This window comes from Arachis ipaensis, chromosome B7 (assembly GCF_059453495.1).
Source record: "Arachis ipaensis isolate K30076 ecotype BB chromosome B7, ASM5945349v1, whole genome shotgun sequence".
Lineage (NCBI taxonomy): Eukaryota > Viridiplantae > Streptophyta > Magnoliopsida > Fabales > Fabaceae > Arachis > Arachis ipaensis.
In genome coordinates, this window is record NC_142442.1 from 1,084,113 (window position 1) to 1,104,752 (window position 20,640).

General features: G+C 34.4%; 4 protein-coding genes across 5 annotated transcripts; 3 read left to right on the top strand and 1 right to left on the bottom strand.

Moving 5' to 3' along the window:
* The first annotated feature begins 350 nt into the window (after positions 1–350).
* On the top strand, positions 351–7,552 carry LOC107609554 (kinesin-like protein KIN-14F). Of its 2 annotated transcripts, none has more exons than XM_088492754.1 (18): positions 351–608; positions 712–832; positions 2,283–2,446; positions 2,562–2,705; positions 2,791–3,153; positions 3,427–3,495; positions 3,648–3,872; positions 3,966–4,047; positions 4,164–4,259; positions 4,348–4,527; positions 4,701–4,807; positions 4,936–5,114; positions 5,213–5,377; positions 5,456–5,709; positions 5,827–5,990; positions 6,070–6,261; positions 6,382–7,079; positions 7,174–7,552. In XM_088492754.1, exons 2-18 carry the CDS (start codon positions 721–723, stop codon positions 7,316–7,318), a joined length of 3,339 nt encoding a protein of 1,112 aa, XP_088348880.1. In that variant the 5' UTR covers positions 351–608; positions 712–720; the 3' UTR covers positions 7,319–7,552. The 2 variants fall into 2 exon arrangements, with proteins under 2 accessions (XP_088348880.1, XP_020962513.1); XM_021106854.2 differs by having other exon boundaries at positions 470–608; positions 701–832.
* Positions 7,553–8,324: 772 nt separating this feature from the next.
* LOC110264770 (uncharacterized) lies at positions 8,325–9,333 on the top strand. Its single transcript, XM_021106856.2, has one exon. The coding sequence runs from the start codon at positions 8,410–8,412 to the stop codon at positions 9,331–9,333; it is 924 nt and encodes a 307-aa protein (XP_020962515.1). The 5' UTR covers positions 8,325–8,409.
* A 1,099-nt stretch (positions 9,334–10,432) lies between these two features.
* Positions 10,433–13,699, top strand: LOC107609774 (regulatory protein RecX family protein). The gene is made up of 6 exons (XM_016311798.3): positions 10,433–10,557; positions 10,860–11,092; positions 11,238–11,382; positions 11,594–11,686; positions 11,909–11,996; positions 12,839–13,699. Exons 1-6 carry the CDS (start codon positions 10,478–10,480, stop codon positions 13,127–13,129), a joined length of 930 nt encoding a protein of 309 aa, XP_016167284.1. The 5' UTR covers positions 10,433–10,477; the 3' UTR covers positions 13,130–13,699.
* Positions 13,700–14,928: 1,229 nt separating this feature from the next.
* LOC107609504 (uncharacterized) lies at positions 14,929–18,659 on the bottom strand. Its single transcript, XM_016311497.3, has 2 exons — positions 15,723–18,659; positions 14,929–15,576 (listed from the first exon to the last, which is right to left on the bottom strand). Exons 1-2 carry the CDS (start codon positions 18,544–18,546, stop codon positions 15,200–15,202), a joined length of 3,201 nt encoding a protein of 1,066 aa, XP_016166983.1. The 5' UTR covers positions 18,547–18,659; the 3' UTR covers positions 14,929–15,199.
* Positions 18,660–20,640: the final 1,981 nt, after the last annotated feature.

Sequence of the window (20,640 nt, forward strand, 5' to 3'; positions counted from 1 at the left end):
GATTAGTGTGTGAATCTGATCTGATTCGATCCGATAGTCTTGCGAATCGGATCTATATCCACAATTTTTGGATCGGATTCGAATAAATACCACATATATGCAGATCGGATCGGATCCATACAATAAAGCATGCATAACATGCACACATTAACTTGTATCTTCTTGCATTTTGGTAGCAAAAAGTTTTGAAATCACAAACTTAGCCCTTTTGGTCATTGAGGCCGGATTCTGCCGTTTGGTCCAACTATTCATGGGTCCTACATAGACCATGCCACGTCGGATACCGTTACGGCACCGTGACGGAGACACCAACGTTTATTTTTAAATCTCTAACTAAGGTTTTGTTTTTCATCCGTTGTTTTTTTGAATCTCTCTCTCCCCTCTGATGACTCTGTTTTTCTTCATTTTATTTTTCTCTCTAAACTAAAAAAAGACGCTCACTGCATTAAATTCCAAAGCCACTGCAAAAATTTTTGAATGAATGCTTCATTGATTCCACTTTTTCATTACACAAAACGCACGAGAACTATTTTGCCTTAGATCAGATCTGCTTCCATTCCACCAACCTCTTTCAGCTTCAGCTTCTTCATCATTCATCACTTTCCCAGGTAGTTAAATTCTTTTCATTTTCTCTTCATTTTTTAGAACATCAACTACCATGTTACACTTCTCTGATTATTAGTTTCTATTGATTCTGCAGAGATAAATAAGTAAATAAAAATGCGGCAGGAGACTCCATGTAAGAGAGGTTTGAAGGGTAGCATCAACAACAACAATGAAGATGAGATCATCAACGATCATGAATTAGCTCAGAGGAAAGCAGAGGAAGCTGGTATTATATCAATTAATCTACGTTTATTTATTATATGAACAAAAATTATTGTTGCAAATAATGGTGGGGTGCGTGGCACTGCATTATTCCCTCACCACTGGCAGCACCAGGCCACCGCCATCAATGGTGGCGTGGGTGGTGGTGGGTCTGTGGTCCTCTCTATGAATTTATCAACTTTTGAATTGGGAGAATTATTATTATGGTAGCATTATTATCTCTTTTAAGTTTGTGGGTCATTATTATCTCTTACTAGTTTAGTTGTATTTAATTTGTAACGTAATGTTTATATACGCTAATTATGTTAAGTATTAAATAGTAGCATAAAGGTAAAAGAATGGTATACTATACTATACCATAATCTTTTACTTTAAGATTTGTCTACTCTTTAGTAGCAATTGAAGTCAATAAAATAGGTAGTCAAAGCAAAAGCATAACAATGAAATCATTAATGTTCTCTTTAAAGAGTAGACGCCTTTATTATTCTTTCGTTTTATAATGTTATATAACTTAACATTAAATTTAGACTACAAACAACAACAACAAAGTCTTGTCCCACTAGGTGAGTCGGTTACATGAATCAAACGATGTCATTGAACTCTGACATGTATATGTTTACAGAGAGACCGTTTACATGTAGATCTCATTTGACCACCTCATGAATGGTCTTTTTCTGCCTTTTACTCCTTATCCATCTTCCATCTCATCCACCTTTTTGACTGGGTGTTTTGTCGGTCATCTTCTCACATGTCCAAACCACCTGAGACGCGATTCTATCATCTTTTTACAATACGTGCTACTCTAATTCTCTCCCTTATATTTTCGTCCCTTATTTTATCCTAATGCGTATGACCACTCATCCATCTCAACATCTTCATCTCTGCCACACTTAGCTTATGTTCGTGCTCCCCTTTGACAGTCCAACATTCCGTACCATAAAGCATAGCCGGTTTTATAGTAATGCGATAGAATTTACTTTTAAGTTTTAAATGCACTTTTTTGTCACATATAAAACTAGATGCATTCCGCTATTTTGACCAACATTAAATTTAGACTATAGAGATAAAAGAATTATGAGAAATTCTTCTAACATTAATTTTTAGTATTTTTAATTATTATTTAACTAACATAAATATTAAATTATTTTTAATAATAAATTTTATTAATTTATATATACAAATTCTAAAAAATGTGAATACAAACTATATTAATATATGTATGTAAAATTTTAGTAAATATAAGTGTAAACTATGTTTTGGGTATTTTTGTGTGTATCTATTTTAGATATAAAATATATGTGACTAAATGCGGGTCAAAAATAATAATATTTGCTGATTATGAAGTATTTCTTAGTAAGAAAAAAGGACTAGAGTGCAATAATTTTTTTTGAAAAGGAATTAAAATGGAAATAACAAAAATTGCGTTATTTTCCCGCCATGTTGATCTGTTGAAGCTTCAAGAAGGTATCAAGCAGCAGAATGGCTTCGCCAAATGGACAGTGGCGCGTGGGCATCACTCTCCAAAGAACCCTCCGAGGAAGAGTTCTGCCTCTCACTTCGCAACGGTCTCATTCTCTGCAACGTCCTCAACAAGGTCAACCCCGGTGCCGTCCTCAAGGTAACGAACTAACTAACTAACCGTTACATTCAGTTATAGTTTGTTACAAAAGCCGTTACTTCAGAATATAATAGTGAATCATATAGAGATTAATAAAAAATGCATTGGGAAAAAGGTGGTGGAGAATCCCACCCCTGCTGTTCAATCTGCAGAGGGAGCTGCACAATCTGCAATTCAGTACTTTGAGAATATGAGGAACTTTCTGGAAGCTGTTAAGGACATGCAGCTTTTGACATTTGAAGCTTCAGATTTGGAAAAGGTTGGAACTCGGAACTTGGAACTTGTAATTGACTTTGATTTATGTTAATGAGGTTTAATTTTTTCAATGTGTGATATATTTTCAGGGAGGTTCATCAAGTAAAGTTGTGGACTGCATTCTGTGTTTGAAAGGGTACTACGAATGGAAGCTTTCAGGTGGAGTTGGGGTGTGGAGGTATGGAGGAACTGTGAGGATCACTTCCTTTCCGAAAGGTTCTTCGCCTTCCGACGTGGCGAGCAGTGAAAGTGCTGATGAGTCACTGGATGAGTCTGAGTTGTCACAATATGAACAGATGCTAGAGTTTCTTCGTCTATCCGAAGATGTTGCCGTCGAAGAAACCAAAACTGCTGATGCCTTGGCCTTCCTGTTTGATCAATTTGGACTGAAGCTTCTCCTGGCATACCTTAGAGAGACAGATGGGGTTGAAGATCTTCCACTGAATGCAATGGTGGGTAAGATCCTTTCCAAATGTGTTGTATTCATGTACACTAGCTCTACTCTAGTTTACATGTAAAAAAATTGTTGCATAATTTATATGTTGAGTACTTAGCTATTTTCTAAAGTGGAAAATTTGGGATAGGCTAATGTAATGTGTGTTAATATGTTTGTTACTTGTTAGGGAATTTTTTCCCCTAAATCAAGATTTTGCATAAAGAATTATATGTTCATCCAATATTATTCCTGAATTGTGATATCTGATATACATGATCAAAATATGTAGGTAATTGATACTTTGCTCAGAAAATTAGCCAAGGATTTCTCTGCAATGTTTGTTTCTCAAGGCAAACAGGTATGCCAATTTTTTTTTCTACTAAGCTTTTGATTATAATAAGCACCTTCATTTTTTTTGTTTCTCAATTATTAGAACTGCCATTGATTTGGATTTAGTTTTCCTAGCTGCATAAAGTAATCTAAAATAGAATTCTGAACATTGTTCTGCAGCTTGGAGTTCTGCTGAAGAGAATACTGAAAAGCGATTGTGGTCGCATCACTAAGAGAGATTTTATAGAAGCTATCACATTATATCTTAATCAAAGAAGTAGTTTGGCATCAGATGATTTGTCGAAATTCTGCATTTGTGGCGGAAAGCGTGATAATACAATGCATAATAACAATCATTGTTCAAAACATGTGGAAATAATTGATGCTCAGCAGAAACAACTTGAGGTATAAAATTTAGCACTAACTGTTGTCAATGTTCTGCTTTAGATCCCTATCATGTAGCACCATACACCCTAAATGGTTTTACTATTTCTTCAGAGGATGAAATACTTATTTGATGAGCTAAAGATGGAGGTCAAACAAATTCAATCTGAGTGGGAGAAAGAACTGAGCAGGCTAGGTAAAGATCTATCTATACATGGTTTTCCATTGGAAAAATTTCTTCCACCTAAGCAGAATCTTTTAGTATATTATTCTTTCATAACAATAGGTTAATTTCCTTTGTGTAATTATCAGAGAATCATATCAAGAGTCTTGAAGTGACTTCCACATCCTACCACAAAGTTTTGGAGGAGAACCGCATTCTATATAATCAAGTACAAGACCTCAAAGGTACATGGAGTTACCAAAACTTCTCAAGACTGAATTCTGTGAAGCTACTTATATGAAATGTATAATGATGAGATATTCTATGTTACAGGAGCCATAAGGGTCTACTGTAGAGTGAAGCCTTTCTCGCCAGGACAGTCAAATGCGCAATCTACAGTGGACTATATAGGAGAAGATGGAAATATAATGATAGTAAATCCTCAAAAGCAAGGGAAAGAAGCTAGAAAGGTGTTTTCATTCAATAAGGTGTTTCCAACAAATGTCACACAAGGTAGTTCAATTTTTAACAAGTAGTGAAATCTATAGGACTAGTACACACTTTGTTAAATATTCAATGCATCATGACTAGACATTTTGTAATTTCATTCCAAATAAATTGTAGCTTGTTATACATTACTTCCTATTTGAAGATTATTATAATGATTTCTTCTTTATCGTGCGCAGAACAAATTTACGCGGACACTCAACCACTCGTCAGGTCCGTTTTAGATGGCTACAACGTTTGCATTTTTGCATATGGACAGACCGGTTCAGGAAAGACCTACACAATGGTAGTGCTAGATTCAACACACCTTTCCTTTCATAGACTAGTTGCAAATCATATGCTTTGTCATCTTTATTGTTGTCTTATTGTTTTTCATTTATATGCTTATGTCTAATGTCATTTTTGCCTTTGTAGAGCGGCCCTGATCTGATGTCTGAAGAGACATGGGGTGTAAATTACAGGGCTTTGCGCGACTTGTTTCATATATCAAAGGAAAGGGCAGAAGCCATAAAATATGAAGTTGGTGTCCAGATGATTGAAATATACAATGAGCAAGTTAGAGATTTATTAGTTAGTGATGGTTCTAATAGAAGATATCCTTCTTTCAAGCACATATTTTCTTTATTTATATATCTTAATCCTTAAAGCAAATCCTTTAGTTTTGGCAATGATGTCCTTAACAAATATATACATTAGATATACGAAACAATTCTCAATTGAATGGACTTAATGTGCCAGATGCAAGTTTAGTTCCAGTTAGTTGTACTCAAGATGTTCTTGATTTGATGAGAATTGGTCAGAAGAACCGCGCTGTAGGCGCTACAGCTCTAAATGAGCGAAGCAGCCGTTCTCACAGGTAAAACTTCTTCAATATAGAGATGACTAGTCTAACCATAAAAAATACTAAACAAAATTCTTTACCATCCTATTGCAGTGTGCTGACAGTCCATGTTAGAGGGAAGGATCTAGTTTCAAACTCCATTCTCAAGGGTTGTCTCCATCTTGTGGATTTGGCTGGAAGCGAGAGAGTGGACAAATCTGAGGCTGTTGGTGAAAGACTAAAGGAGGCACAGCATATAAACAAATCTCTTTCTGCACTTGGAGATGTTATCTCTGCTTTGGCACAGAAGAGTCCACATATTCCTTACAGAAATAGCAAGCTCACACAAGTGTTACAAGACTCTTTAGGTAATCAGCATAATCACAAAGAACTCTTTTACCCTTTATCTTTAGTATATATTGTTTTTTCATGTAACTTGACCTGTACTTATCTTTTGCATTTGTTATTTGTTTCTACATAAATAGGTGGGCATGCAAAAACTTTGATGTTTGTTCATATAAATCCTGAAGTCAATGCTCTTGGGGAAACAATTAGCACACTAAAATTTGCTGAGAGGGTTGCTTGCATTGAACTTGGGGCTGCTCAATCTAATAAAGAAACTGGTGAAATCCGAGAGCTAAAGGATGAGGTTCGGTATTTGATCATTAGTGATGTGCAATTTCAAATTTTACTTACTGAATGTAATATAATGATATGAATATTTTCAGATATCAAATATCAAATTAGCATTGGCGAGGAAGGAAACTGAACTTGAACAATGGAAAACAGGGAATACTAGAAACGCCATTGAATCTCAGAAACCAAGGGCTGTTTCGCCATATCGTTTGCCTAAAAATGTTACCAGTGGCAGTATTAAGTCTGATAATAGTCAAAGATCCCTGGATGATAGAAGTTCTGAGGTTCTTGAATATTCACATATAATCATATTTTGTGATATATTTGGCAATTCTGATGCAATGTAGTGTTAATATACTTGTATATTCCCTCCCTAAATCTCAAATTATTATTTTTTTTTTCAGGCTAAAATTAGTTCTTCGGGTAAGCAAACAAGATCAAGACTCCCCTCAACATTTATGGACAAGGATTCCATCCCAAAATCATTTCTTCTAACTGAAGAAAAGCTAGTAAGCTCATCAGGGAGGGGTCGATCGCCATCGCCTCCAATCAGGAGATCAATATCCACTGATAGAGGCTCTGTCATTAAAAGCAAGGTCAAAAGTGACACACCAGAAAACCAACCGATACTAAAGAATCAATTTCCAGCTAGAGTAAACAAATCTCTTGCTATAATGCAAATCGCCCAATCTATAGACAATAACTCAAAGGCGTATCTGAATTCGCAAGAGACATCCAAACAAGACAGCAACCTTTCTGAAACACTTACTAACCTTCAAAAGATCAGCTCCAGGAAAGTTCATCAAGAACAGGAAGAAGAACAATTCAAGCAAGTATTTAGTGTATCAAAACAAAGTGTTAACAAGAAAAGCAAGGCTGATAGTAAGGCTAAGGCCAAGCAGCATCACCAACAAATACCCTTTAGGATTCAAAAATCTGATATGGAAACTGTTGGTGAAATAACTGCTGTTGCGCCTCGAAAAAGCGATTATTTTGAGCCCGAAAATGATCTCAGGTTCATGGAGTCTGCAGTCCATGGTACTTTGAATCCGAAAAATATTCGACAGAACATGTCAAAGAATTGTCAAAACATAGGATCAAGGTATGAACAAAGGAATTATTGTAAAATTTGCTTGCAAATTATGATATTCATAGCTCTATTAATAACATAACCGAACATTTTTTGTGATATGCAGAGGAATGGTGCAAGCAGCTGAGCCTTTATTGACTAGCAAAGTTGAGAATAAACTTATAAATGGTTCCGGTCGCAGCAATACCACAATGCATGAATTTAGAAGGAGCAGATCTACACCACGTGGAAAGTTTTTTGTTTTATCTTGAGGAATTCATGTTGGAAAATGATTTTTTTTCTTTTTTATATTATTTATTTTTTGTACAGTTACTGGTATTGATGTGCATGTTGTGGTGCCGGCTCATGTACTTGTGTAGAGGCTGAGTTCTTGAGGTCAGTTTTGTGAGACCTCTCTTCATTTTTTCAACTTTGTAACTTGAATTATGTATTTTAAAGAAACCAGAAAGTGTTGTTGTTTATGTAGTACATAACTTTTCTGAGAAGTTGATTGCATTAATATATTAGGTTGGTTGTGTTCACTAATGTCATGAATTGGGGGCTTTGAGATATTGATTTCTAGTATGATGATATGTTAATTATTAATCTATTATTGCTTCTCTAATAACATAAGTTCACTGCCATATTTTAAATATATAATGATATTTATAGCATATGGTCTGTTTTAATTTCCTATTATTTTACTATACTATTTTTTAGGAAATGTATTACATAAATAATGGAACCTATAGCATCCTATTTTAAAGAAGTTCATAAGCAGAATCTTAACCAGCATCCTTCTTGTTAGTTTCCAAAATGAATGAGACATTTACTATAATAAGGTTGGAAAAATAATGCAAGAGAGTGGGACAAAAACTTGTTTTTTCATCTTCAAACTTGAGAGAAAATTGACCTATTAATAGGGAAGAAAAGGATAAAGATTAGTTCATTGACACCTCATTGACAACCTCAGCATAGATTGGTATTGTTTTTTCACATTGCAATTCGTTAAGCCTTGATTTTCTTTCATGCATGTTCTTTCATATCAAAATTGTAACTCCTCTGCAATTCTTCTAACATCCTTGGTACATTTCCAAATTCCAAGCCAAGGTTTTAACAATCAATCATTATATTAGCAAGAGATTTTGTTTTGTCCATTTCCCATGGTGTAACAAAACATCTCTTTTCCTTAAATAATTGGCAAAGCATGAAGCTTTTCCAATTTGGGAATTACAATAGGTGAAAGAAAGATGATGATTTTCATTGTAACTAGGCTTCATACCTAGTTCTACCAATTGTAATTCTCTTCAACAAAACAACCATTAAAGGGCCAAAGAAGGATCAAGTATCAATCCTATATGCAATGGCGAATTCTCTTATAGGAGCAGTGCCAATATCCATTCCTGATCGCCGGTCGAGGAGGACTGGTCTGCCGAACAAGGATGAGGTGGCGAAAAGAGAGGCTGCAAGGAAAGATGCCCTTCAGAATTATGTCACCTTTGTGTATCATACAAACTTAGCAGATTCTTATCGTAGTGTTGTTGTGACATGGTGCAAGAGTCCCACAGAACATTCCCTTTCTATGAGCCTTGAAGAGCCTTCTGCTTCTTCCTCTGTTTCAACCAAGTTCACCTGCAAGATTGATTTCGAATCCGGCCATTCGTGGGGGAAAAAGGGCCTTAAGTCCTTTGAAATAGAGAAGGCAAGAATAGATATCTTCTGGGATTTCCGGCACGCGAAATTCTCCAACAATCCACAGCCTTGCTCGGGCTATTACGTTGCCTTGGTGCACAAGAAAGAGGTGGCTCTGTTGCTAGGAGATTTAGAAAAGGATGCTTATGAAAGAACCAAATCAACACCATCACCTGAAAAGGCTACCTTGTTGTGCAAGAAAGAAAATGTGTCTGGAAAGAAGATGTTTTGCACCAAGGCAATGTTACACGACGGCGAAGAGGAACATGATATTGTCATTGAGACCTCGCTATCCGGGCCGGATGATCCGGAAATGTGGATCACCATAGATGGCATGTTGACAAGTAGGATCATGAACCTCAATTGGAGGTTTAGAGGGAATGAAATTCTCATGGTGAATAACTTGCCAGTTCATATGTTTTGGGATGTTCATGATTGGTTATTCAATGAGATTGGTCCATCAGGGCGTGGTGTGTTTATCTTTAAGCCTGGATCCTTGAATCCTTGTAGCTCAGAAAAATCTGAAATAGCAGGGGAGACTCCATCTCTCATAGGTTTTTGCCATTTCTTGTATGCTTGGAGAACTCAGAACTAGTTCAGATTAAGATTCTCCAATCTTGTAATACCAAATTTTACTAGCATTATTCTCTCTATTCACCTACCATAATCTTTTTTCTTTTCTTCTTGTTTTGAACTGCTATAATCAGATAACAACCATAACACAACATTGTTAAAATATTAGCATTCTTTTTATCTTTAACATGGTTTTACATAATTATGTTAATGTTATTTCTACATCTAAATGTAAGTATAAAAAAATCCAATGAATATAGCATAGAATGAATAATGCAACATCTTTAGTTTTTCAGATTTTCTATCCTTTTTCTCTTCTATTTTTGTGGAAGATATTTATCCTGTTGAGTGTTAAAAAAAAAATATTTCTTCTTGATTTTATCTTCAACAAATATGATTTTTCAAAATGTGGTTAATAAAATTGTCCTAAGTAAATTTCAACAAAGATAAAAGTTCATAAGTATTGCTATTAGTGAAAAATTAATCTATTTTAAAGATAAATACAATTTTTTTCTATGAATTTTCTAACTCGACAAGTCGAGGATTAATCCACCACATATTGATGCTCTATTTATTAAGCATGAGATTCGAACTCCAAATATTTGCTTAAGCAGACAAATGAGATAACCATTCAACCAATCCAAATTGATTAAAATAAATATTAATTATTTTTAATATTTTTAAATTATAAAATATTTATAATAATAATTACTATATATATTTTTATTTAAATTTTAATAAAATCTTTTATATAATTTTATGTATTATCCCATGCAGGACACGGAACATACACTAGTATTTTATAAAAATAGCTAAATCTAATCCTTTTTCATTTTTTATCTTCTATGTTGTGTTTTATATTTATATTTTTTAATGTAAAAATAACGTTTCTTTGATTTTTTTTTATTCCAAGAATAATATTTCTCTAAATAAATATACAAATAAGATATTTTTTGTGTTATTTTTTGGTCTAAAGAAAAAGAAATTCCAAATTTCCAATACGCTAGCTGGGGATGCAGAAAATATGGGCCAACCCAAAGATCAAAGCCCAAATTCATTATGGCCCAAACTCAATTTTAGAAAAAAAAAAACAAAAACAGAACACAAACGAAAGCGTGAAAATCAAACGAATCAGACACTTGTGTTTAGCTAAAATTGAGGATTCGATGAACATGGCAACTTTCGCGGGAAACATCGGCTTCAAAATCTCGTGCCAGCTTCCATTTCGCGTTTTCTCAATTCGTCAGTGAGTTGTTTTTCTCATTCAGCTCCAAAGTTTCCATTTTTTGACTTAAAAGAGAACAGTGAGGGAAACCAACACACAGAAAGTCTTAGTTTTTAAGTGTAATTGAGTTAGTCAGTTACAATTTTAGCTACCCAATCGATGGAATTGGATTCAAGTGAAGGAGTTTCTTCAATCTCTTTCTGAAAAAGATCAGATTTTTTGTGTATGATACATATATTCTGAAGATTTTTGAGCTGGATTCTTATCATATATACTTATGTTTGCTTTGCACTTTACCTTTGTGGTTGAAACTTGAAAAATAGGACCATTTGGAAGTGTCACATTGTGTGCTTGAAGAGCAGGGACTTTAATTCATCTGAAACTTCTCTGCCAGTGAAGAACTTGAAAAATTTTAGCTGTTCTAGCCATCCTGATGCAAGTGTGCCAAAGAATTTAAATGGGGGAAATGGTGTGCATGGAAGGGTTATGCGGAGCGAAAATTTTCGCAATCCGAATGTAATTCACCATAGCTTACCTGTTTATAACCTTGAAGATGGTAAACTTTCTAACATCTTTTAGTATGATATCACTCTAGGTCATGTTTTGGGGGAATCACTACTCACTAGTGCTTCAATATGCAGGGTTAAACTTAATGTAAAAAAAGAAAAAAAAAAGTTATGATTTTAATTTGTGAATTGTAGGTTGTGAACAAATGGAAGAGGTTGCGGAGGCTGTTGAAGAGTTATCAGTCCATCAAGCAGGAGACCTTTGTGAACAAGATTCAATGCAAATTGACAAATTTACCAATGATGCTGAGGAATCAGCTATTAAATTTCTTGCATCTAGGTTAGGTGTTGTTCCCCATCCCCATTATTTTGTTCTGTATAATCAAATTTTATAAGTTGACAAAGAAAAGAACAAAAGATTGAAATAAGTTTTATATTAATTCAGGTCAAATAATTACTTACTATGGAGATAGGGTGCAAATATATTTATATAAGATGCAGTTTTATGCTATTATTATTTTCTAAAGCATGCTTGTCTCTCTGCTTCTCAGGGCACTCACAGCAGTCGAGTTGCGAAAGAAGTTGCTTGGGAAAAGATTCTCTCCTAATGTAGTGGAGGAAGTGATAAACAAGTTTCAGAGGAGGTGTGTTAAAAATAACTTTCTATTATAATGTTTGAAAGTCCTTTTTTCTCTTTTTATTCCATTTTTCTTGCCTCAGGAGGGAGAGAGGGTGCCTTTTTTCCCCTCAAAAAAAGAATATATTCTAGAATAATTTTATGTCCTAATTTTGATACACTTAATTTACCTAACAAATAAAGATTTTTGGTTTATGGTGACTGTTTTCTATTTCTTTCTTTGGTTCAGAGGATTGATCAATGATAGGCTGTATGCTGAATCATTAGCTCAATCTAGATGGTCTTCATCAACTTGGGGGCCGAGGCGGATCAAACGTGTAAGCTGGTCTATACTGTAATTTTGTTCTTCCTAATACCTTTTCTTTGTTATGTGTAGCCTTAAGTAAAGCCATGTTCCATACTGCTTTTTTCTCCTTTATCTATACTTAGTTGTGGAAATATTTAGGATGATATGATGCTTGTGTAAGTGCTTGCCAGAATTTCTTTCATTTTAACTCTAGAATGAAGTATTAGGAGGAAAAATTGTAATGCATAGTGACCTCATCTTGCAAACTCAGCAGTGCACGATGCATCCACCTTTTCTCTTTTCGGAATTAACCGTTGAGAGTGCACATGTGAGAATAGATACTAGCATTGAAGGTCAAGGTTATAATTAATAATAATCATTTTATTCCCCAAGATATGTAATTTTCTGTGTCAAAATTTCAACTCATGTATTTAGTCTGCACTGAATTTTTTCTACACCTAAGAACTTTCTAATGAAATATTTATTCTATGCTTGATGCATATTATTGTGCTATTAATTTTCTCAGCGAATTGTTCAACTAACACGGAAGCTCTGATACGATATTTTCCATTTCTTTTGCAATTTATCTAGTATTGTTTTCACCTTTTACTTAGATACTTCATTGAAGTCTCATCAATTCAATTCATTCCATAGTTATTTAATTCCATTGTTTTTTTCATTCTTTCCCAATATGGCAAATGCGTTGAAGGTTTCATTCTTCACCCCTCATGATTTCTCTTAGATGCACCGAAACCGTGCATTCTTGAAGGTTCCTCACTGGGGGACAAAGACTAGGCAAAAGCACACATTGCACAACACACTTATCCTTAAGGGCATTATTTTTGTGTAATGGAGTTGTGATTATTATGTCAGGTACTTTTCAAGAAGGGAGTAAGTCAAGCAGATGCTGAGAATGCAGTTGAAGTTGTTTTTAAGGGCAATGATTATGAGGAAGATCAGAAGCCAATTATTGGCTTGTCAAAGCAATCCATGGATCATCTTTATGCTCAGGCCTCAAAGCAATGGTCGCGTGGTCAGAACATATCCATAGAGACAAGGAAGTCAAGGATCATAAGGTGGCTCCAATACCGTGGCTTCGGCTGGAATGTCATTAACTTCATATTGAAGAAACTAGAAAGACAAAAGCAGGATCCTCCATGGTGATCACACAAATGGGACATTATCCAAAACTCAGACCAATCTTAGAAATTCCACTGACAGTAGGGTCCAGAAGTGTTTGCTGAAATGCATACATAGTAATATGGTGGTAGGGATGGAGCCACCATTGACTCTCATAGTGCCATGGCAACAACAACAAAAAGTAGTAATTTCATAGCCCCTCATCAACTTGCTCAAAGACTTCACTTGTCTGAGTACATTGAAGCTGCTTGTTTTGACAGAGGCTTGTGATAAAGCAGCAAATAAAAGCACCACTAAGGAGAAGTGTTTGCTTTGTGGAGTCAATTCTCAAATGCATGCCCTATCATTATTGGAGCTGTGGTGTTGAAGTGATCTGGAATCATCTGCCACATGCTTGTTTCCATGGTTTGCTTAAAAAGATAAATTATCAAACATTGCTTTCAAATTACAGCTATAATCACTGCTAATTATATAATGACATCTGTTGAATTATTTACATAAGTGATGGAGACTTGGGACTTGGGAGGCCTAGTTGTATCATGACATGAAGTAATTTTTTTTTTGCATTAATTTAAAAAGATTTTATTTTTGGGAGGGGGTGTATCTTAAAAAAAAATAAATTGAATAAGTACTAATGCTGAAGTTTTTATGCTTGTAAATGATATAGAGAGAAAAGGAAGGAAAAGGGGAATGAATATAATAGATTATGGGAAGATATTCAAGTGAATGTGAATGGATAAGCTTACATACAAAACTCCCTTTTCACTATTTGGGATTAATGAAAAAGGAACAAAAACAATGTTGGTGAGAACAATTGTGACTCAATAATATGACAAATTCAAGCTCTATATTTTCAGTCTTCCTTCTAATATAGAAGGCATTTACTATATGAAAGAACCTACACAATACATATCCCTTTTTTTTATTGTGGCAGAGACCATTTTGACCAAACATTTTTTTTAAATGGCAAAGAATTTTGTGGAACCGTGCAAATGATGGGAAATTCCCTTGTTCACTTGTGCAATGTGTATATATGCTGTTATCTTTCAATGTTACTAGCATAATGGTCCTGAATGCATTGTGATTACATGTGCAAATATGTGTACAGGATAAACAAACATAGAATCTCAGTTTGAAATATGTGCTTATGAGAGAGTTTCCAATCACTGGAATAAGTCTCTCTCAGACAGCACATGGAATACATGTGAAGCTTTGAAACCTGGGACCATGTGTGTGTCTGTCTGTATGGAAGGGATAGAGAGAAAAAAAGAATGCAGTCAAGGAATCTTGTTAATTCAAACTTTATATATGGTTTCATTTCACTATTATTTTGTCCACATTGGTCATCACATGCAATAGTAACTATATACATAAATTTCTTGAATAAGGTTTTAAGTGAGTCTTACATACATGTTTGTGATTTCTAATTGCAAAAACTGATCTAATGCTAATCATTGTTTCTGCTTCCTTGAGAGTTAAGCCTTCATTCTCTCCTAGATACCTCCTATCAAAATGTTAATACAACCTTATACCAAAAATCAGCCACCAATCAGCTACCGCATATAGAAATATGTATTTAACATCTCATGAAAAATTATTATGCTACTGTAAACAAGTTTGATTATTGTTCTATTGTAAGTTTGAGTATTTTACTATGACAAGTCTGATTATTTAATTAGAAAAACGTATAAATCAATATGTATAAATATACACAAATATATAATAGCTGATTTTAGTGTACATGGAGCAATTTTTTTTGTTCATGATATTGTTTGCATGTTGGTTCATTCACCACAAACATACACCTAAAACAGAAACTTGAATTGTAAGGTAAAATTGTGGCCAAGAAGATCTTATTTTATCATTATATTCAAAAACCAATAAACCTAAAAAAAACAGAAGTAAGTTGGGTGAAAAACTGAAAACATCTAGAACACTTTCTTACTTGTATATCTAATAAGATTATATTTGAATATCTCTAGTTATTCTAGCCAGCTCTAACTGGCATACCAATACACTATGCACAATTAATGTGAACCATGCAAGTATTCATCTAGTTAGAAGATTCATCTGAAACTGCATTCTTAAGTCTTGTTAAAAACCTCCCTTGAACACATGATGATCTTCCCCTGAGGCTTCACCAAAGGGTCTAATTTCCTTGAGCATTGCAAGAGTGTCCTTCATTGTAGGACGTTCATAAGGTTTGTTGCTGATACATAAAAATGACACTGCCAAAGTTTGAAGCATCTCATGGTGCACAGTAGGGTCATTTATTCTCCCTCTAAGATTTGTGTCAATGATCTCAAATGGTTCTCCTTTGTTAGCCAAGTGGTTCTTGACCCAAAGAACCAAGTTTGCACCCTCAGGAAGAGTTGGATCCAAAGGGTGCCTTCCTGTGAGGATCTCAAGTAACACCACTCCGAAACTGTAAACATCACTTTTCTCAGTGATACACTGCATCAATGCATGCTCTGTGAATATAACAAAAACAATACTAATTAGTACTAATCAAGATTTAAAGGGATTATCTAAGTGCTGAAAATGTTCATCAAATAGTTAATTGTTTAAAAGTTTGTAATTAAGTCTCTATACTATGAATGAAAAAAGTATAAGTTACCTGGAGCCATGTATCCATAGGAACCAGTAAGGTAGTGTCTTTGAACTGGCTTGTCAGCATTTTCAGCTACAATTCTTGCATGACCAAAGTCAGCAAGATAAGGATGATAGCCATGGCCTAGTAACACATTCATAGCTTTTACATCTCCATGAATTATAGGAGGCACACAATCATGGTGCAAACATGCCAGTGCATGAGCCAAGCCTAACACAATATCATATCTGGTTTTCCATTCTGCTTTCCCTTTTCCTGAACCGTGAAGCAATGAACTCAGGCTTCCATTAGGGAGGTACTCATAGAACAGCAGATTCATGCTCTTGTTCTTGTCGGATCCAGAACCAAGAAGCTTGATGATGTTCTTGTGTCTGATTGAACCTAGTATCTTAATCTCTGAACTGAATGCTCCATTGGACTCTGATGATGATGTCCACATCTTCTTAACTGCTAGTGTTTCACCATTTCGAGTCTCTACCTTGTACACAACACCAGAGCTTCCAGTTCCAATCACATTGGCTGATATCAGATTCTTGACAATGTCATCAATAGAGAATGAGAATTCAGACTTCTGGTACAAATTTATCTCCCAATTTTCACTTTTCATGAGTGATTTGTTGGCCATATAAGCACGAATCAAGAAACTGATTGTGAAGAGTGCTACTCCTGCACTTGTGATCAAGAGAATGCACATTATGATCTTCATAGCTAATCTTGCATGAACTTTGTGTGTAGCAGCACCAGCAATGAAGAGACCATCATTTGAAGTGATATCACTGATTGGAATCTTCCTGAAGAATGGAGTGTTAGGCAATTCACCAGAGAAATGATTGAAGGAAACATTCAAGGAAACAAGATTTTGAAGCTCAGAAAAAGCATCTAATTTCCCTGAGAGCTTGTTGTGTGAAAGATCAAGCACTCCAAGTTTGCTAAGGCCAGAGAATTCTGCTGGAATTTCACCATAAAACTGGTTATAGCTGAGATTGAGGCCGATTTCGAGCGAAGGAATTTGACCAATTTCCTTTGGAATTTCACCTGAAAAGCCATTGCCTCCCAAGTCTAGAAGTTGCAGCTTAGAACAAGAAGCAATCTCTGAAGGGATTCTTCCACTGAGAAGATTCTTTCCCAAGTTGACTTTTGTTAATTCAGTTAGTGAACCAATGGAATGGTTTAGTTCACCTTCTAGCCTATTATCTGAGAAATCAATGAATTGCAGGCTTGTTGGAAGCATATATGGAACTGAACCTGTGAGACTATTGGAATGAAGATCAAGAAACTCGAGTTTTTGGCATCTGTGAAGGTCTTGAGGAATCTCCCCTACAAGATGGTTGCTTCCAAGATCAAGAAAGTTCAGATTCTTCAAGTTGGTAATCTCAGATGCAATAGTTCCTGAAAATTTGTTCTGGTTCAACCTCAACCTGTATAAACTTGTGCAGTTACCAATATCAGGTGGAATAAGGCCTGAGAATTCATTGGAAAGAAGCAGCAGCTTTGAGAGGTTCTTTAATCCGAATAGTTGTTTCGGTATTGGACCAATCAAACTGTTGTATGAAAGATCAAGCTCCTGAAGATCTTTGCAATCTGAAAGACTATCTGGAATTGTTCCAGTTAGCTTGTTCTTCCATGCAAAGAACAGAGTCAAGCTTCTCAAGTTGCCAATAAGAGAAGGAATCTCCCCAGAAATAGCATTGTTGTCAACTTCAATCTGATACAGAGAAGTGCAGTTTGAGATTTCTTCAGGTATAGTACCTGAAATCTGGTTAACACTGAGTTGAAGAACTTGAAGATTTGATAGCTTTCCGAAACTCTTTGGTATGCTACCTGTGAGAAGATTCAGTGACAAATCTATGGCATTGAGTTCTGTGCAGCTTCCAAGACTTTGAGGAATTGTTCCAACTATATTGTTCTGCCACAAGAGTAGATTCTGAAGCTTGCTGAGTTTTCCAATTTGAGTTGGAATTGAACCAGAAATAGAGTTCTGGTACAAGTAAAGACTCTGCAACTCACTGCAGTTCACAATCCCTTCAGGAATAGAACCTGACAATAGTGTTGTGTAAATTGCAATGGTTTGAAGCCTTTTCAGCATCCCTATTGATGCCGGAATACTGCCGGAAATGCCGGTTTCGGCTAGGCCTAAGATCATCAAGTTAGTGCAGTTTCCAATCTCAAATGGAAGCTCTCCCTTGAGATTTTTGTTCCCTCCAGCTCTGAACACTTGAAGCTTTCTCAAATAGCCAATGCTCTTTGGAACTTCACCACTCAATTTGTTATCAAAGAGTGTCAAGTTCACAAGGCTTGATAAGTTTCCAATATTCAATGGAATCTTTCCTTCAAGAGAGTTATCATGGAGTCCTAAACTCTCAAGTTTTCTTAGCTTGCAAATCTCTTCTGGTATTTCACCAAAGAGAGAATTTCTACTAAGATCAATTGAGATGAGTTCTTGATAGTCTCCAAACTCTCTTGGGATTCTTCCTGTGATGTTGGTTGATGAGAGGACAAGAATCTTCAAGGACTTAAGAGATTGAAGATTTGAAGGCAATGAACCTTGCAAGTTCACTGAGTTCAAGTTTATCTCTATGACTTCATTTTCTGAGTTGCATTTCACACCAAACCAGTTATTGCATGGTGTTTGGTTTGAAGGGTCCCAAGATGCTAATAATGCATCTTTAGAACTACCATTCAAACTTTTCTTCCATGCCAAAAGGGCTTTGCCTTGTTCATCAAGAGAGTAACAACATGAAAAGAAGAAAAGAGAGTTTATTGAGAGAATCAATGTTATGGAAGAGATAATTTTGGAAGAAAGTGAGAGGTTTCTTAAGCTTCTAGACATTGCTAAGAGATGATGAGAAGTGATGATACTTTTGTTTATGGAAGAATAGCATAAGCTTTAAACTCAAGAGCTATAGCTTATGTTTTTTTGTAAGAGGTTTTCTTTGAAGTGATAAATGCATAGTCATAAGTAGGATGGTATTTATAGAAGTAAGATATGATATTTTTTATTTAGAGAAAATGACAAATAGGTCCTGACCTTTTGTCCTGCGGACATTTTCGTCCCTGACAATTGAAAAATATTTTTAAGTCCATGACTTTCACAAAACTTGGACGGATCAGTCCCTGACGGAGGCATTTGGACGGATCAGTCCCTGACAGAGACATTTGAACGGAGGGACTGATCCGTCCAAGTTTTGTGAAGGTCAGGAACTTAAAAGTATTTTTTAATGGTCAGGAACGAAAATGTCCGCGGAACAAAAGGTTAGGTACCTATTTATCCTTTTCTCTTTTATTTATTTATTTATTTATTTATTTATTTATTATTATTATTATTATTATTATTGTTTAAACATGCCAAGTAGTGGGTTGAAATTTGATGGAATTTGCTGCAGTCTGAGTGTAATTCCAATCTGATGTGTTAGTAGTCTCCATTAACTAGTGTTTCATTGTCAGAGAAGAAAAATGGTGGAACTGAAAATCATGTTAAGATTTTCTCTTTTTTTTTTGCTCCCCACGTGGGCACTAGTGCATAATCATTTTCATTAGAATTGTAAGAGAGTTTTAAACTATGAGCAATGCTAGGGCCAGCAATTTTTGTGATTAGCCATCAACTAGCCATCAATGATGATTTGATGGTGTGAGATTGGTGTGAGATTTCATTCAATGGCTCACCTTTCTCTGCTGGTTACATGCTGGCTAAAATTCAATAAAACTGCTGGTCCCCTAGACTTTTCCTTAAACTATTATCTAATTAATTACTTAACAATTGGGTTCAATACATAATGGGATATTTAAGTAAAACTGTTTTAATAACCAATTTATACACTAAATACTTTTTATATTGTATAAAAATATTATTATTATTAATTAATTATGTATTTAGAATATTTTTTAATTAATAAAATAAAAAATATATGTTGGTTACTAAAACATCCTAGTATAAAAATAATGTTTATTATAAAAAATATATGCCTGACGAAATTGGAACTTTTTTATACTAACAAAGGTTGGCAGGAAAACATGGAATAGTAGTTAAGTAGAACTTTATTTAGGAATAATTAAATATATATTAAAAATAATTAATTTGTTCGAGTAATTAATTTACTCTTTCGTTTAAATAAATGTTCAAAATTTGAATATTATCAACTTATTATTAATCAATAACAAACTCTTAAATAAAACTTAAGTTTAACGAATTAGTCCTTAGTCATATATATATATATAACACTTTTTTATTTTTTTTAGTGAATAATAATTGACATGATTATTTTAGGGATAGTGATATATAGGTTGTTAAATCAAGAAAATAATTTCTATCTAATTAGTTATGGCCCATTTGGGTGTGGTCCATGCATCTCTTTAATTTTTTATGTGGTTGCAATTTGATGGAAACCATTGATGTGGTGGTTGCAACATTGCTAGTATCTCTACCCTAAATAGTTTCTGTACTTTAATCTGCTTCCTTACTTATTTGGATCAGATTCTTAATATTGCAATGATGAGGACCTGTATGTTTGTTTCCAATGTTAAAATCCATAATAGTTATCAATAGTTATTGTTAGATAATTTATTTAAGTTATGGAGGATTTTTACTATAATAAATTAATAATTCACTAATTTTATTGATATTTACTAGTAAATTGAAGCAATAAGTACTTTTTTTTAGTCCATGATCTTTAATTCAAATTATAGTAAGTATAAAGAATCGACTAATAAAATTGTCTCTAAAAAAATATGAATTTAAAATAAAAAAATTTAATTATTTTGTTAGTCTTTATAATTTTATTAAATTTATAATTAAATTCTTATATTTTGTTTAATTATTAAGTCTCTACATTAGTTTATATTTTATAATTAATTCATTCTTAGTGTAAAAGATATTAGAGTTAATTTAATTTTTTTTTGTAAATGAATATATCCAAATTAAAAACTT

Coding starts and splice junctions, on each gene's coding strand:
- LOC107609554 (XM_088492754.1), top strand. CDS start 721: ATGCGGCAGGAGACTCCATGTAAGAGAGGTTTGAAGGGTAGCATCAAC. Junction 4,048..4,163: donor GAAAGAACTGAGCAGGCTAG/GTAAAGATCTAT, acceptor TGTAATTATCAG/AGAATCATATCAAGAGTCTT. Junction 5,378..5,455: donor CGAAGCAGCCGTTCTCACAG/GTAAAACTTCTT, acceptor ATCCTATTGCAG/TGTGCTGACAGTCCATGTTA.
- LOC110264770 (XM_021106856.2), top strand. CDS start 8,410: ATGGCGAATTCTCTTATAGGAGCAGTGCCAATATCCATTCCTGATCGC.
- LOC107609774 (XM_016311798.3), top strand. CDS start 10,478: ATGAACATGGCAACTTTCGCGGGAAACATCGGCTTCAAAATCTCGTGC. Junction 11,093..11,237: donor TGTTTATAACCTTGAAGATG/GTAAACTTTCTA, acceptor TGTGAATTGTAG/GTTGTGAACAAATGGAAGAG. Junction 11,383..11,593: donor ATTAAATTTCTTGCATCTAG/GTTAGGTGTTGT, acceptor TCTGCTTCTCAG/GGCACTCACAGCAGTCGAGT.
- LOC107609504 (XM_016311497.3), bottom strand. CDS start 18,546: ATGTCTAGAAGCTTAAGAAACCTCTCACTTTCTTCCAAAATTATCTCT. Junction 15,577..15,722: donor CTATGGATACATGGCTCCAG/GTAACTTATACT, acceptor TTATATTCACAG/AGCATGCATTGATGCAGTGT.